The 17,854-nt window shown below is 45.6% G+C and overlaps 2 protein-coding genes across 12 annotated transcripts in view; one reads left to right on the forward strand and one right to left on the reverse strand.

Moving 5' to 3' along the window:
- Positions 1 to 14,922, forward strand: part of PLAGL1 (PLAG1 like zinc finger 1) — a 55,900-nt gene extending 40,978 nt beyond the window's left edge. For 6 of the 11 annotated variants that reach the window (XM_037034733.1, XM_037034734.1, XM_037034732.1 and 3 more), the window contains 2 exons: positions 7,515 to 7,990; positions 12,586 to 14,922. In XM_037034733.1, coding sequence (XP_036890628.1) covers positions 7,839 to 7,990; positions 12,586 to 13,825 — 1,392 coding nt within the window. In that variant the 5' untranslated portion in view covers positions 7,515 to 7,838 and the 3' untranslated portion in view covers positions 13,826 to 14,922. The remainder of the gene's footprint in view (positions 1 to 7,514; positions 7,991 to 12,585) is intronic. The other 5 variants (XM_037034741.1, XM_037034738.1, XM_037034740.1 and 2 more) reach the window with 1 other exon arrangement.
- A 1,659-nt stretch (positions 14,923 to 16,581) lies between these two features.
- Positions 16,582 to 17,854, reverse strand: part of ZC2HC1B (zinc finger C2HC-type containing 1B) — a 34,161-nt gene continuing 32,888 nt past the window's right edge. The window contains exons 7-8 of the mRNA XM_037034805.1: positions 17,389 to 17,473; positions 16,582 to 16,916 (exon numbers count right to left, since the gene is read on the reverse strand). Of these exons, the coding sequence (XP_036890700.1) occupies positions 17,403 to 17,473 (71 nt within the window). The 3' untranslated portion in view covers positions 16,582 to 16,916; positions 17,389 to 17,402. The remainder of the gene's footprint in view (positions 16,917 to 17,388; positions 17,474 to 17,854) is intronic.

The following is a 17,854-nucleotide window of genomic DNA, read 5'->3' on the forward strand; positions in this document are numbered from 1 at the left end:
CTCTTTTCTCTAACCTAGCCTAAGTTCTAATCTAACTACTCTGTTAACTGTCATTTCAGCCTGCCCTCTCTTCCTTTTCAGGCAACTGTTACTCTCTTCTGAAAAAGGGCAGAAGCCGAAATGGTCTCACTCCCCTCTCCAGTGCATCTTCCACATCCCTGCTGTAATTATCGGTCAGAAGTATAATTGGACAAGTCTGTTGCTTGTAATGGGTTCCTGCTGCCTGGCTCCCTGGTCCTCTGACTGGGGTTGTCCTTGCCCCTTGTGATTTGGCTCCTCTCAGTCTTCTGTGGTTCTCTGAGGCTTGTATTTCGGAGCTTTCACCTTTCCCACTGCTTCTCATTCCCTTGACACAGGCTTTTGTTGGCATTCTCCACCCGGTCCTACATCTTCTCTCCTCACCTGCCTCATTCCACCTCCACATAAACCCCAAATTAGTGGCTGGCCTTGATTAAGTAGGTTAGTCACCTACTGAATGATTACAACAGAAAAGCCCACCTTCTCCCAGTGGGATGGAACCACCTGCCCTGACCCTTCATGATTGGTTTTTGCCCCTCTCTCCAGCCTGCTTGCCCACGATGCCCCCGTATTTGAATCCTGTTCCAGTCCTACCGAACTACAGATTGTCAAGTGCCCTGTGCTGATTTCCTCCCTTGGCCTGAAATGAACCGCTTATCCCTTAGATGCCGGGTGAACTTGTGGGCTCAGCTTTAACTTTGGTTTCTCCTTGAAACCTCTGTGTCTCAAGCAAGAGGTGGTCACCTCTTACACAACTAACTGTATTCCTTACCCATCCTAAGAGTTAATCATTATTTTTACCCTTTTTCATGCATATATCTTTACGGAGCAATTTAATTGAACCCTGCCTGCAAATTCCTAAGGAAGAGCATCTTTGAAGGCGTACATTCTGTCCATGACTCCAGTCTTAGGAATGGCCTCTTTCCCTTAGTTGGTTTTGCCTAAGTTTCTATTTTTGCCTATCTGGTTTAAAAATTGAATTTTATTGTAGTGTGTTTGTTTGGGAGGTGTGGGGGGGTGGCTATTGAGAAATAAAACACAAAATGTCAGTGTAGTAAGTGCATGACAAAAAGAAAAAAAAAAAAACAGGGAAAGAGGGTGTGAGGAGTGCCAAGGGTGGGAGTGGGGTTGGTCTGGGATTGAAGAGGCTAATGAGGATTGGAGTTCTGCCAGCCAAGTACAATGAAGGGGGAAGGCCACAGACTAGAAAGTACAAGGGCTGTGATTTTAATGATGGACCAAGAAATCTGTCTCTCTCTGGGATGTTAATGATAGTTGTTTTTGAAGTTTTGTTCTCCATAGAGTCTTTTTTATTTTCTCCTTTATCCTAGTTGCTTTTTTGTATTTGTTCTGTGTCAGTTTTTCTTCTGATTTCTGGTGATCCCTGGCTGCCTACTGATTTATGAGAGTGGAGCCGTGAAAAAGCCGATTTAAGCTTTGTGTACTCAGACAGGGCCTGTCAACAAGGGCTGTGTCATAGGGTCATGCAGGTAGACCCTGGGGACTGCCACTGGTCCTGAGCATTAGCTCTTTTCTCTTGGGCTAATCAGCTTCCCCAGAAAAGACCCTTTAGTCTCCTGCCTTGGAAGGCACAGTTTTGGCAGACAAATGGGGGAAGCATGCGAACCTCCTGTGTGAGCATCGTGCCCCACCTTGGGCCTCCCCTGGGAGGGGTCTGAGAGCCGACTGCTTCACCCCCAGACTCTCGCCCCTCTGCTTTCATGCTTTCCCCTGCCCCCACCTCCAGAGGCACCCAGTGCCCCAACTTCTGAGACTTTTGATGGGTTCTCTAGGGTAAATCCAGTTGCTGCATAGCTTTTCGTTTCCTGCTTAGAATCCAGCCTTCTTGGCACTGCTAAATCAAAGTACTGCTCCATTACCTGCTCTCCAGCACCCAGAATTTTGTTGCAGGTACCTCCTTTCCTGCTACCTTAGGCTGTTTTTTTTAAAATCTCATTGATACTGTTTTAAGAGCTTCAGGAAAGGCTGGAGTTACAGACTTGTATTCAATTTGCCATCTTTAACTCGCAGATATTACTCACACTATTGGTAAACAGAAAGCACTCTGTGCTTCTTCGGTTTTCTGAGTTTAGTGCCTACATTTGATGTTTCAAAACCGTAATCAGTGAGATGACATCCTTATTAATTTTCTCTCTGAATATTAGATAAATAATTCCCTTTGGCTTTCTTGCTTATTTCAAGCCTTACTTTCTGAGAAAATAAGAGTACAGTCATTGCATCGGTTAACAAATGAGATCGTTCACGGTCACAGTTGAAAGAGTCAGTGGGCAGCACACCTGCCTGTTCAGCAGTCTGTGGGGGGGACACAGGTCTCGAAGCGTGGGGCAGGTTCCCCAGAGCAAAATAGAGGGGCAGACTCAGTCAGTGTTTGCCACCAACGAGCACAAATGTCAGCCAGTTGTTTCGACCTCATGAGTGGGCGATGTCTACCAGGCTGTTGAATGAATATTTCAGGAGGGAACACAGAGAACCTTTTGGGGAGGCAGCAAGCACATTTTTCTCCTTCCACCTCAGCCATGGTTTCCAGTCATCCCCTCTCATCTCCACCACAACTGCTGGGGTCTCACCTGGACTGTTACCATGGCTTCCTTAAGGGTCTCCCCGTTGTACCCCCTCACCACATGGGAAAGGAGCTCATTGCTCTGCCTGGGAGTGACTGGGAAAAGTAGGAGTTCGCCGAGGAGACAGGAGGAGCAGAGCATGCCAGGATAGGGCAGAGCGTGGACACTGAAGTGTGAGAGAATAGGGAACATTAGGGAAATGGCAGGTGGATTCATCTGCGGCCTTTGGGCCACTGTGGGGGAGAGGTCTGCAGCCAGCTGGGCACCTTCTGCCAAATGATGTGTCAGCCCAGGTGTCAGTGGATGTTAGTGATTGCGCTTGGTTCTCTATCGAAAGATGCTGACAGACGAACCCCTATGATTTTGAGGGGAGCCTGCCCGCTAGCTAATCAAAAGGTAGGCCCGTGTTACACGGTGGGATCTGTTAGATGGTCTCTGCCCACATTTGAGATGGCGTTGTACAGGTGGCTCACTGCCTGAATGTCAGAGGAGCATTAGTATAGAAACTTTAAAAAAACTGATAAAATGCAGTGATTCAGGCACAAAATATGTGGCCCGTGAATTAGGAAATAGTATCAGTGACTTTGTGAAGAGTCAGACTGAATTGATAGTGTCCAGAGGAATGGTCTCTTTTTTCATCTGAGTCAGAGTTTCTTATTTTTGTGAGTGTAAGGAGAAACAGGAGCTTATTAGAGCCCCTTGTTAAATTGGCCTTAACACATTTACATAAAAACAATTCCAGGTTTGGGGAGTATGAAAGAAAAACATATGGAGTAGAACTTTCTTATCTGCAAGGATTGGTGCTGAATGGAGTCAAAAAAGAAAAGAAAAGAAAAAAAAAACTCAGAGTATCCAAGTTGAAAGACTGAAAATGGCAATTCCATGTCCTCTCGGAAATGGGTCTGTATTGTGTCACTGGGGACAATGGAAACAGAAGCCAGAAGTCATAGTTTATTTTGAGATTATTGTAAAACATTTGTCCCCCTCAGACGATTGGGTTACGCAGCACTGGGGAGGCCCTGGAACTACAGTTGTGCTCTGACCTCTCCCTCCGCCATCGTATACCCTCAGCCCTCGGGGAATGCAGTCCTTCCTGGCTGTTGCCATATATATATGTTCTTATTCCATTCTGATCCTCTCTCATCCCTAAAATAATCAGCATGAACAGAACGAAGCAGATGGCACAGCCTTCTTTGGCATACTGGCAGATCTGTATCACTCACTCAGTATTTTTAGAATCAAGGGGATTGAAAATTATGTCCCGAGATGTTTTGGGGGAAGACTGACTACCTTCCTAGGGTGACAGGTGTTGAAATATTACCGTATTTAAGACTTGAATGCAATCCGTGTGTCAAGTCACAGAATAGACTGATTATCATCAGGACCATTGCTTTGTCAGTTCTCTGTTGGGATTGTTGGTGGTTTGCCAGATAATAGAAAGTTAATCACAAGTCTGTTTGAAGGATGTGGCCACAAAGCGCATCAGGTTTCAACCAAAGATTGGAATCAGCAACAGCCAGCCAGCACCGGTCAAGTACGTGGGGATGGGAGATGTTGTATTATCCTCACGGTTTATTTTTAAAAAGTGGCTGAGCTTTGATCCTTGGCCACAGTGAATTTATAGTCTGTTGGGAAAGATTATTTTAATAGAAGTTTGTGATTCTATCATGAAAGCCATGCAAATATTTATATTTGAACATCCATATTAATGAAATACAGAATTATGGTGAAGGGAATAACTATTTGTGAATTTGAATTCCTCATTATAAAAGACTTCCTGAAGAATTCAAAGAATGTTTACTATCTTAAAATTAATTCAGTTCAACATCTGAGGACCAACTTTGGACTTAGCAGTGGGGTAGGTGTATTTAACACAGAGATCCGAAACTCGGAAAGATAAAGTCTTGGTAAAAGACATTTATAAAATAAGTTAAATAAGTATTAAAATATTTAAATGACTTAACTTTTTGTTGCTTTTTTGGGATAAAGAATTGGAGGAAATGTGCCTCACATTTAAATAAAACATGGCCGTGTCTGAACCTCCCATCTTTGAAGGCCCACAAGAAACGTAGGTAATGATGTCTGCAATTGTCGGACTTCTGAATCTAGGGAAGTGGCTGGAGATAGGATCTGGGGAAACTCTATTAATGCTGAAGAGAAGGCACTTTCTAAAAAATCAAATCTCATTTTTCTTTTACACTCTTGATGTATTGGTAAGCAGTCAGTCAAAGTTGATATCTTTTGAGAAAGAATTAAGGCTAGTTTTTCCTCGCACCTCCAAGTGCCCCTCCTGCGTGTGTGAGCATGAGTGTTGCCCAGACTGCTGGCTGGGCAGTAAGTGATGAGTTTTACGTAGGGAGGGGATATGTCTTTTTTCCTTTGTATTCATAGCTGAGCAGTTAGGACCATGTGTCAGCTGATGGTTTCTACTTTTCATGCCAGTGTTTCATAAATCTCGTGCACTAGTACAGTGTATTTCTAGATTACGGCGTGCTTGCAGATCCATCTTGGCTGACTCGGCTGTCCCCAACAGCCCATTCATATGGCTGACCGTGGGTAAGCTGGAGTTTGAACTGGGGAGTCTTTCCACTGTACTCTAGAACCAGTGACTGGATCCACATAGATTCCCCCCAGCTTCAGGGAAACCCCTGAGGGTGACTCAGCACACAGTGTCTCTAGAGGCAAGCGTAGCTTGTCTTTTCTGACAGTGAGACTAGGAGCCTGCCTGTGCTGTCTGTCAGCCATTAGCCACATGTGGCAACCTACATTAACTCAAAGTTTCAGTTTCTCAGTGTCACATTTTGAGTTCCGTAGTCTTCATATGTATGACATTTTCATCATCACAGAAAGTCACTCTTAGTGATTAGTGCCACTTAGAGTTCAGCTATGAAGACAACGAGGAAAAGATGAATGTTGCACTTCATGTTGTATATACAGTTTAATCTTGTCTGACCAACCTGGGAAGAACAGAGAGTAGTTTGAGTGAATGAGATGAGTGTATTTAAAGGTGATGACCAGCTCCACGCCTTTTATAGCTGGGCCGGTCTTAGCCAGACTTGGGCCAGAGGAGTAGGTCACGTCATGAGACCTGGCAGCAGAAACTCGGCCACACAGGAGAGATTCCTGGAAGGAATTATTCTGTGGCCAAGGTTGTTGGGGACGCCTCAGAGCAGAGCCTCAGGCAGGAACTGGGTTACTCTGAGGGAACAAGGAGGTGGGGAGAGGCATTTGGACAGAGTCGGGACAGGGGTTCAGTTCAAGTGATCACACTTAGTCTCAGTGGAGCAAGGTATGTGAGAGCAGCCCTCAGAATGAAAGTTCGGTGCCAAGATGCTGGCTGAGAAGGCGCGTCTCTGGCTTTGGATCAGCGCCGAAGCTTCGGGCCAGAGTGTACACGTCAGCCCTGAAGGTTCCGAGCAGGTGGGGCAGGACGGGGAGGGGTGTGTGCCTGATGCTGGCTCCTCAGACACTGAATGGCTGAGTTGGTGAGGAGCACGGAAGTTTGCTGCAGGCTTTGCCCACTAGAAGAGGAACCTATGTTTGCATGTATGCTTGTGCTGTGGGCTGGTATAGTGAAAGATGCTTGACCTATTATAATAAAATTTCCTCTAGCTAGACTCCAGCTTTCCGATCTGAAAGTAGCTATACTGATCAGAAAGTAGCTTTCCAATCTGAAAGTTAAGTAAAGATGAGCTTTTCATACTGAGCAATGCTGAAGATTTGGCAGTAAATGAATGCAGGGAACAGACTCCTTGAAGACCCGCTATGATTGGTCAGTTGGCCCTGAGTGTGCGCTTGCCTGACAAAGCACAGGAAGGCCTGGCCTCTTTACAGAGCGACTCCACATTGTGCAGTGTAAGTGGATAGGACTCTAACTGGCACTTGAAGAGTTAGCATCAGCCCACCTGAGAATCACTAGGTCTGGAATGGCACAGGACTCTTGGTAGCCAGAGTCGTACTGTGTTGTTCTTGACACTGCCTTGGGCTCTTAAAGCTCCTCAAATGCTGGTCCGCTAGTAGAAAAAGAAGAGCCTTGTTTTGGGCGACTTTGCTGGGTTGGAGGGTGGTGTTAATTTGGATCTGAGGCCATTGAGATTGGAGAGTCAGCAGGCCCACCCACCTCCTAGAAGTGGCCTACCAACAAGTGTCTTGGCCCTCCGGGCGGGACTGGGGAACGAGGAAAAGCCCCCATAAGCACAAGGGGAAGAGATCTGTAAAAACAGTTTACTGCAGGATGGTGCCTCCACGTTTTCAGTGCAGCCTGAGCCTTCCCTTACACCATCAGTTTTGTTCCCCTAGGAATACTCTGCGTGCCCTCCGGAGGCACATCAGTGAATTCAACTAGCTTTATTCACATCATTTTGTTTACCTCATTGAGTTCTTCTTCATGGTAACCTTATAAGCAAATGAATTTAGATGTATACAAATTATTTCATCTCCCCCCTAGTAGTTTAAACAGGTGTGGTAGGCATCACGTGTTGTGCCGACAGTGAGTAGAGAGGAACAGCCTGTGGTTTGAATAGCCAGGGATGAGTTTTGTTTCTGTACCAGGAAAACACTTGCACACCGATTTTTAAAATTGGTCAGCTGAGCCTCACACTGACCTGAGATTGTGGTTTGAAGTAGATTAGACTGAGTCTGTGGAGATAGGCATCTCTATCACAAAGGAAAGTGTGTTTCACCCACCATCAAAACGCTGTGTGCTTGACTCCTCGCCACTCAGGGAAAGCAGACAGGTGGATGTCTGTGCAGAAGGACCTCTTAAAGCACACGGGGAGGATGGAGGACTGTGCTGCATTAGAGCCACTGAAAGGAACACGTTGATTCTGGGTAGCTGATTCTGAACTGGTGGGGGAGGAAAAGCATTGTTTTCAAATAGCTAATGCAAGAAAACGGTTTCTCTTCTCTCCACAGACAGTCTGGTGTTCCAGGACTAGCCCTGGCTCTAGTGATGCAGATTACCTTTCTACTCCTGGAATCTCATCTGTGCCTCAGCCTTTCTCCTCCCAGCTTGAGACTGCACATACACTAGGATGTGGGCCAGCAGGAAGCAGAGCTAGTGGTCCCCGAGAGGCCCATGTCTGGGTAGAACCAGGCCCAGGACGCTGCCTTTCCCCTGGGCTGGAGTTCAGCCGTGGGGGTTCGGCGCATGTGCTCAGCACCATCCTTCTATCTGTGCTTAAATGGCACAGCGTTTGGTCAGCGCCTCTGAAAAGGAAGGTGTGAGAAGCAAAGCCCATGGCCACCTACCCCTGCCAGTTATGTGGCAAGATGTTCCTCACCCTGGAGAAGTTCACTATCCACAATTATTCTCACTCCAGGGAGCGACCTTACAAGTGCTTGCAGCCAGAATGTGGCAAAGCTTTCATTTCCAGATATAAATTAATGAGGTGAGAGGCTTTAGAAAAGGTATGTAAAAACATATGCCTCTAAATGGCTTTGCTCGCCCTCAGACAAAACGTTGCAAGGAAAGGGGACACAGAGTGTGGTGCACTTTAGCCTTTAAAGCTGTATCTCCAGTGGTGACTGGAGTTTCATGTGACAGTTTTGCTGTGTTCTGTCTGTTCATACTTTCCACAATAACGTGCCCCTACAGTTTGCCAGGTCTCAGAGTGGAAAGAGGGGAAAGGCCCAGGGCAGGGGAGATTGTCGTGTCAGCACAGACTCCTTGAAATTCAAATTCAGTCTGAGTGCTTGGACGGAGCTGCGGAGGGGCAGCACGTGGTCCCCTGCTTGGTGAGCTCCGGGAAGGCTTCTCAGAAAGGTTTCCCAGCAAGGTACAGTCTTAAGCTGTGGCGTGAAGAATGACTAGGAAGTGGACAGCAAGGAGGTTCTGGGAAAGTTCTAAGCCTTGGCCTTGAGTACACATGGGCAGAGGGTAGTGTTGGAGGAGGGGCAGGGTGAGGCTGCAATGTAGGAAAGAAGTGAGCAGCTCCCATCAGGCCCTCTCCACTGTTGTAGAGGATTTGTTTTACTCTGATGAGTTTAAGTAGTGAAGAGTATGATTTGATTAGGACATTCGAATGATGGCTGTGGTGGTCATTTGGAAAGCAGAGAAGAGGCAAGTAGGCTGGTTGGAAATCTGCCGTCACAGTCCTGGTATGAAATCTAGGGAGAGATGTCCAGGTCCTGACAGCGAGGTTGGAGAGGAGGGACACCTCCAAGTATAAAGCTTTGGAGCGGTTTCTCAACTTGGGTCTGAGAGCCACCTCTCAAGTAGAAATCTGGGGGTACACAGATGCTGAATGTGCACACTTAGTTGGATTTTCAGAGGCATCCATGCTACAGCAGAGGATAAAAACCTCTGTTTTAGCAACTGTTTTTCAAAACAATATAGTTATGTTTAATCTAAATCATTTCTTGGCTGCCTATTAGGGACTTCCATAGGGGAAGTGGATATGTGAGATGTAACTTCTGCCTCCAAAGGACTCCTATATTGTAGAAGAGACAGAATAGACACGAAATTGGTCTAAGTTGCACGTTATCAGGTAACAGTGACTGCTGATGCAGTGCTCTGCACGTGGCTCCTCAGAACGACACATGCAGGCCTCCCACAGGTGTACACTTCTGACACCTGGTTAAGGGACTTGCATCATTTGCCTTTAATCTTCACAAAATGAACTTTAAAGCTTTAACTTTCAGATTACTCATGTGTCAGTACATAGGTGATTGGAAAATTCAGCAAGAAAGGATTGACATCTGAGTGATATAAACATGAGCCACGTTATTATTAAATGTTGGATTGCATCTGGAGCGAGGCACTTGGAACAGTTAAAAAAATATATAAATTATATTCCTGGACCTTAAGAATACTACTGTTACAAGTAATATAATAAGCTGATTTTCAAAATGAGATTATAAATGCACAGGTTTTTAAAAATTCAAATGTGTTGTCTACATGGGCCACTCTAGTTGCCATACATGTAAGTATTGAGTGCCTACTGTGTGCACCGATTTTGTTGCAAAGGCTTCCTCTTTTGCAACAGGCTTCTCATGTGTAACGCAGCAGTGACCCTCGCTTGGTCACAGAGAGCAGTGCTTGCTTGGTTAGGCTGCGGCATGGGTATTGTAACTATAGGTGAAGACCAAAACGAGGAGCAAAGACGAACCTTTGGAAAGGACAGAGTTGCTAACAGATTATTGGAATGACAGGAATTAGGTGGCATTGCTGTGGTGAACCGCACTGAAGATGTCTTAAGCAATGTTTAGGAGGTGGTCGTTCTGAACGAGGGAAACGACTTGTTCGGTTAAGAGTGTGAAGCGAGGTCAAAAAAGGGAAGCAGTGTCCTTTGTGCAAGAACCGCCTGACCAGCCACAGCCACCCACACGTCTTGCCTCTCCGGCCTGACGCGGTGATCTAAGAAAGGGCTGGGAGAGTGGTGAGATGGCAGGACGCTGTCGGGTTTGCTTTCTCTCTCTCTTTTAGGGCAGCATTCCATCCCATTTCCCTCGGTTGCAACATACACTCCATTTTATAAGCAGAGGTTGAGGGAGAAAATAACTGACTTGCTTAACTAGAGAACACACATCCCCGTGTGGCAGTTCGATGGTGATGGCAAAGACCAGAGACTGGGCAGATGGAAGCCCCTGGTTAGAACCCCCAGTTCAAAATCCAGTATGATTCTAATTTGGAAGAAGTCTAAGATTGTTGACGTGGTCCAGGTGACGGCCCCAATGGTGGTATTTGATTCTGACTACAGGGCAGACACGGTGTGGTTCCATGGGTTGGGAGGTGAGAAGAGAGGCTGAAGGAAGGAAACAAGTTGTTGAAGTAACTTTGGGTCTAAGATGACTATGTCGTAGGTTGGGACTGTCGCATGTGTAAGGAAGGGATGAATTGAAAGGGGATGACAGGATGCCAGGTGGAGAAAAAGCAAAAAAAAATTCAGAGGATGGGAGCTGGTGACTGTGAAAAGTAGTATTACTGCTCAGGGGCTAGTAGTTGTTCCTTTCTCATAGGTGGTGCAGCCCTAGGCAGGAAAGACCCATAGTTACTGGGGCACTGATATGCCCCTGGTGGTAAAGGAAATCTAATCAGACAAAAAGTCCTCTACAAAGGAAAAAGCTGCCAGAGGCAAGCCTAGAAGACCCAGTTAGAGCTTCAAGGTCCTAGTGCCTAGTATTGGACCAAATACAAAGTGGTTGAAATGCCAAGTTTGTAAACGGGTCCCCTGTCATCTGTTCCTGACAATTCGTGCATCTACGGATACCTTAAATAAGAACGCGGTTATTTGTTGAGAAGTAAGAGACTCAACCCTCTGGGACCGCGAGCATGTTTGAGCACCCCTGGGCCTCGTAGACAGCAGTGTCACCGCAGTCTCAAACACCTCTCGCACTGACTCCTGTTCCTGAGCATTGTTTACGCCTGTCTTTCTCATCTGCATCCCTTTGCTGGCTGAGCTCTGGTGTCCTGGAGGGAAGGGGGAACTTACTTTTCTGTCAATCCCCTGCACAGAGCAGGCTACTTTTTTTTAAGGGAGAAAGGAAGATGATGTGAGGTTTTTGCTTTTTTATATTCAAGAAAATGACAATTAGACCCAGATTAGCTTTTTTGGACTGGCTTCCAGTCTTCCTCCTGGTAGGGACCACCACTGTTTTCTAAACAGCTGTGGCTGCAGACCTCTTGCTAATTCTACATCTAGAACAGGATCACGAATGGACAGTACAGGGTAGAAGGTTGGGTGCATTTGTGGCTTAAGCATACTGTATTTTAAAGAAAGTCTGTCTTTTTGCATAGAATACGTTGTTAGAGATTCTTTTGTACAAAGTCAATAAGCTCAATTGCCTTGAAATTGTCAGTAGGACAAGCTTTAACTCCTAAAGACAGAATACCTAAGAGAGTTAACTGTCAAAAGGGACGTGAAGCAACCTATGCTGCATTTGCAAGCCACAAGTTGTTTAAGGGTGCTGTTATGTAAGAAACACTAACATACAGGACTTGGTGTTTTATATGACACAGTTACTAAAATGACCCTTTTTAAAGTTGTAAAGACAAACTCAGGATTCCTTTGTATCATGGAGTTTTTAAAAACCACGAGTTCAGATTTTAGGAATTCAGTGGAACTATGATAGAATGGAATTGTGGTGGTTCTCCATAACTAATTTGTGCTCTACAGATACAACTATGAAATAGCTACTTTGAAATTCCAGGTGGACTAGCGTGACTATGGCTTGTCCCTAAAGCTCAGTTAGAGAAAGACATAACTTCTGCTAGCAGCAGCATGGTCCTAGGAAAAGTCCTTTTGAGTTCTGCCAAGGAAATTACGAGGGACCTTCAGGAAGTGGGCTGAGGGCCCTACCAGGGATTTTGAGGAAATGGAGATAGGGACTGCAGGCTTCTGGGGTGTCAGCTGATAGGAAAGTGTTAAACGGAGGAAGCCCGGAGGTAAGTGCAAAGATCTCATGGGAGGCACAGGTTCAGAGCACAGGTGGTAAGGTTGGCACTTGGGGGTCCAAGTAGACACTCTCTCTGAGGTTAAGGGTGACTTCTTATTGTTTTGTCCATGGCCTGAACTTTTTGTCTCAACCAACACAAACCAGGCAGGAGTTGTATTAGAAACAGTAGCCTCAAACTGGAGGGTTATGGGGTACCATATGCAAGGCAGATTGAGTCCCTTTTAGGAATCCAGGAATTTTCAGAGTATACCCATTTAACCCCTTCCTGAAAAAATTTTATGGTCACATCTTTGTAAATACTTGTATACAATTCGCTGTCTTTGTGCACATTAGGAAAATATGTACTCAAACTACATTCCTCACAGGTGTGAAAATTGCATTATGTTTTTAGTAGCACCTGTTTGGTTTTTTTACCACAAAGTTTTATGTAAATGTAGAATCCGGAAAATATAGAAAAGTGTATTAAAACTGAAGACAGTTTCTTACACCTCCACTTAGAGAAAACTATTCCACCTTACTACTGTTTCTCTGCCTTTCATGGGCTCTTAAAAAAGTGAGTCAGTTGTGGAATTTTCCCTTCTGCCCCTAGACACATGGCTACCCACTCGCCCCAGAAGTCTCACCAGTGCGCTCACTGTGAGAAGACGTTCAACCGGAAAGACCACCTGAAGAACCACCTCCAAACCCACGACCCCAACAAAATGGCCTTTGGGTGTGAGGAGTGTGGGAAGAAGTACCACACCATGCTGGGCTACAAGAGGCACCTGGCCCTGCACGCAGCCAGCAGCGGCGACCTCACCTGCGGGGTCTGCGCCTTGGAGCTAGGGAGCACAGAGGTGCTGCTGGATCATCTCAAAGCCCACGCCGCCGAAGAGAAGCCCGCGACTGGAACCAAGGAAAAGAAGCACCAGTGCGACCACTGCGAGAGATGCTTCTACACCCGGAAAGATGTGCGGCGCCACCTGGTGGTCCACACAGGCTGCAAGGACTTCCTGTGCCAGTTTTGTGCCCAGAGATTTGGGCGCAAAGACCACCTCACACGCCACACCAAGAAGACACACTCACAGGAGCTGATGAAAGAGAGTCTTCAGGCTGGAGACTTTCTGAACACCTTTCACTCCATCTCTCCCCAGTTTCAACTGAAGGCTGCCCCACTGTCTCCTTACCCGATAGGAGCTCCTACTCAGAATGGGCTTGCCGGCGGCTTGCCCCATGAGATGCATGGCCATGCCCACAGCCCCCCAGAGCAGGCCTGCCCTCCTATGCAGCCTCTGCCAGAGGGCCTTGTTCCCCTGCATCCCATAGCGCCTCCCAGCTCTCCCCCTCCGCCCCTCCAGAACCACAAGTACACTGGTTCTACCTCATACTCCCAACTTGCAAACCTGTCTCTCAAAGCAGATACTAAAGGGTTTTGCAACATCAATTTGCTTGAGGACCTGCCTCTGCAAGAGCCTCAGTCACCTCACAGGCTCAACCCAGGTTTTGATCTGGCTAAGGGCAGTGGTGGTAAAGTAAACCTGCCCAAGGAGCTGCCGGCAGATGCTGTGAACATAACAATACCTGCCTCTCTGGAGATTTCCCCCCTTTTGGGCTTCTGGCAGCTGCCCCCTCCTGCCACCCAAAATGCCTTTGGGAATGGCCCCCTCGCCCTGGGGCCTGGGGATGCTCTGCCCCACAGGCTAGGCTGTCTGGGGCAGCAGCAGCAGGATCCCTCACTTGCCATGAGCACCATGAGCCTGGGCCAGCTCCCGCTCCCACCCATTCCCCATGTTTTCCCGGCAGGCACCAGCTCTGCCATCCTGCCTCATTTCCATCATGCATTCAGATAAATGATTTTTAAAGCATACTTTTCTCATTCTGGAAGATGTTTTAAGCCGCATTGTAAACGTCAGTTATACTACATGGAAATATTTGGAAAGCGGGGCTGAGAGTATGGCTTATTCAGTCATGACTGGCTTGAGATAAGAGAGTTCTTGAACTGCATGTATCGTGCCAATCTGTCCTGAGTGTTCATGCTTTGTACCAAATGTAATACGCAAGTATTCTGTAATGGAACCGCAACTATTGTCTTAGCCAATGTCCGGACGAGGGCTGCTGCCCCTAAGTGTCTGTCAAACCACATTCAGTCGGAAGCCATGATCGTTGTGATGTCGACTGAGTAACTGTGTGTGGTGCTGCCTAGTAAGGGAACTGTGGGAAGCTTTGAGTTTCTCCAAAAGGGGAGCATTTGCTGAATACAGAAATAACCTTTATACTGCTTATTGTACCTAGGCTTTGTATTTCTTTTCAGGGACTTTTCTACCTTCAGGGTTGGGTGTAGTTTAGTTACTATTGCCATAGCCAACCTGTAGTTTTACAGAAACAGTTTCTTGTGGAATAATAGATGTCTTCATTTTAAACAAGCATTTTAAAGGTAGTTTGAATATTTACCACAAGATGCTACAATGTGAGTTATCACTTCATTTATCTTAAAGACTAAACTGGTTGTGTCAGTTGTATCTGACGGAGAAAATCACTGTGTAACCAGGCTCAGTGGTAAAACAACCCATGTGTCAGTCAAAGAAGCATTTCGCTGACTTTAATATTGATTATATTTTTAACAGGAATTTAAGAAATATTACTGGAATTTAAATATATATATATTAAACAAGCATTTTCTTTGCTCTGGCTTAAAATACTACTCTGCTTAAGTATATTTTTAATCATCAATATATAAATGCATTTTGAAATTTATCATTTAAGTCAATGTTAGTTTTATTCAAACATAATAACATTTTGCAATGTTAATCTCTCTCTTGAACTTCGTATCTAATGAGTTTTAAAACTATAAAACCTAACCTTTTTGTTAAGGCTCCATTATCTTTTGTGTTTAGAGGCTTTCTATATGAAGATGTATCGAACATATAATAAACTCTGCATATCCTGACTGTGGCTTGCTTCGTTTTTTATACAGCTCCACCGCCGGACCACCCGAATCGGGACACACAACATCCCCAGCTCCCTCATGCCCCCTCCTGGTCATTACTTCCCCTGCAGAAACTACTTGTCCAGTCTCTATGCAGCATCAACTAGAGACAAACTTTTTTTTTTTTAGTAACATTATGATTTAAGGCAGAAGCTTATGTGCTTCCGTCAAATTCACAGAACCAAGAGCTTATTTCTTAACATTACTGTATGAAATTCTGGGTCTTTCTATATTATGAATTCATTTCTGTTGTCTAGGGCAGAATACTAGCTACTGCGGTTTAGTCTGCCCTTGGCCAGTTTTACAGTGGCGTTCGCCATTCATTTCTAGTGGGAATTAGAAATTAATTACTCCTTCCTGGGGCTTCTTCACAAACTATTCCCTACCCACCCCCCAATCCGTCGAGCCTGTCTATTTTTGCTGTTTTACCTCTACATAGGGTGGGGGTGGGTAGAGAAAAGGAAGCCTTGCGTTCATTCGCCCAAATGTGAGAAACCTTGGCTCACAGCCCTTACCAGCGGTGCCGATTGCAGGAGAGGCGACCTGGGGTGGGGCTGGCACTGTGCAGCCAACTCGGGAGATTCTTAAACTACAGTGTGACCTGGAGGGAGGCAATAAGACAGAGGGACATCGGTTACCCCATCAGTATGAACCCACTGTTCTGGGGTGTCCGAGTCGGCGCCCTTCGCCCCTTACCTCCAAGAGGGAAGGCAGTTTCCCACAGGGGAGAGAGAGCGGCCCACCTCGGCTAAATCCTCCCAAGGCCCTTTTACAGAGGCTTCCACAAATGCTTTCCCATGGCCTGGCAGTCTTCAGTGGGTTCCAGGACTTACACCTGACTTTCCTCAGCACAAAACAAAGTATTTGATCCCCCAATACAGATCAGAAGGGTCTGCAGGTGGTGTGCTGGCCACCCTACAAGTGGGAGTAGATCGGGTTTTCCTACTTAAGTTTAGGCAGGAAAAGTGGCTTTTAATTCCTAATTAAAATTCCCGGTGTTTAGGAAAAATAAAGATTAGTAGCCCCAGCTGGGTGGCTCAGTTGGGTGGAGCATCATCTCGCACACCAAGAGGTTGCAGGTTGGATCTCAATCACCGCAACTATGGGAGACAACGGATCGATTTTTCTCTCCCATCCCCGACGCCTCCCACATCAATAGACATTTCCTTGGGCGAGAATTAAAATCAATTAAAAGCAAACAATTAAAATTATTGGATTAGAAAACAGGAGTTTAGTATAAATGACTCTACAAAAACAGTTTATTAGCCCTTAAGGTAACAACAAAAAAATAGTTGAGCTACCGACGCCTTCCCACAGAGCTCTATAAACCAATGACAAGATGGAGACTTGCCCCCTGATGTGGCCCAGATAAACGGCTTCAGGCCGCTTAGAGCATCTTTCCCTCCTGGTGGGGAGGTCATTGTCCCAGGGTCCCCCCCCACTGCAGTGTTTCCCCACCAAACAACTCTGTGTGCTTGGGTGTGAGAGACAATTCTGCATGGTATACAGACGGACATTTAAAATAGGAGTTGTTACTAATCACAGTGTAATGCTTGTTAGAAGCAAATAGCAAAGCTGGGAATTCACAGCTGTAGAAGGAAGCTGGGTCAAAAAAGACCTTCCTAGTCAGTAAATAACGCTAGTACTCCAAAAACTGTTGCACTAAAAATTTCCTACTATCAAAGCAACATCCTTTAAAAAGCCCATTAAATGTCCAGTTTAAAAAATGCTTCAAGCGAATCTTTAAATCAAGCATTGTACAGGTTAATGTGGTGTTTAATGAGTTTGTTTGGACTATTTTGAAGGGAGCAAATAAGAAAATTGGAAAAGCTACAGTTTTTTACTTCTTCTACACGATGTTTTGAGAGGAATCATAGGCATTGAAACACATCTAGTGCGCCTTCCTTCGGGTGGCATTTCTGGGCACTGCTATACTCGAGTTTTAGGAAGCCGGTCTGAAAGCAAAAAGAGAAGATATTTACTAGAACTCCGTTGTCTCCACACTGAGAATGCCAGACAATGTAAGCTTCCTTACATTGTTAAGGGTTTTTAACAAACGATTCACAATGTGAAAAAGGTCTCCGACTTCACGCCAATCCTATCCCGGGTCAACCTCAGGAACTGTCTTTGGCGGGCAACGTGTTTGGAAAAATATGGGACCAGGCCCTGGCCTTGCAGGTCAAAATGAAGAACTTGTTCCTTTCCCCTGTTAGGTCAAGCATCAGACCGAACATCATTTTCGAACTGTAGGTCTAACAAAAGAGTAAGTTTCAGGAGCATACACTGTATTAACCTAACTCAGGGCTTGCCTATATTTCTCATTGGGTTGCCTGCCATGGACTTGTTCCCCTAAAGGCTCATTAACTGTATCTTGCAGATTAGATGATCAGAGACACCTGGATTAGAGTTTAAACCTTTTTTTCTTACCTGGCCGCTAGGAGTTAATCTTTTTTAGAAGATTTAGTAAATCCTTGTTTGAGTTTTGCTCCAGAAGCAGGGTCCACTGCTAATCCTTTACAGACATAAACAGATTTGTTATTATGTAAAAGCAAACATTAGCAAGAAAGAAAAAAAAAGGAAGGATTGTGAAATCCTCACATTGGATCAAAGTCTGTGTTCCATTTTGTTTTGTTCTGTAGCTATAGACAAATACTCAGTTTCTATCCTGGGCCAAATAGTAAAGAAAGCCAGGGACTATCTCAGGATTCTCTCTCCCGGCCCCTAGCCCTCCACTTAGCAGGAGATGCCTCCCCACACACACCCTCACTGCAAGCTGTTACACAGCAATGGACTCGCTTCACTAACAGGGCTCTTTTCCTTGGTGTCCAGAAGCTCTCTTAGGTATGGAGAGGTCGGAGTTTATGGACACAGGCACACCATAGTCTGTTTTAGA

This window comes from Sturnira hondurensis, unplaced genomic scaffold, assembly GCF_014824575.4.
Source record: "Sturnira hondurensis isolate 20B ecotype Veracruz unplaced genomic scaffold, ASM1482457v3 Scaffold0022201, whole genome shotgun sequence".
Taxonomy (NCBI): Eukaryota; Metazoa; Chordata; class Mammalia; order Chiroptera; family Phyllostomidae; genus Sturnira; species Sturnira hondurensis.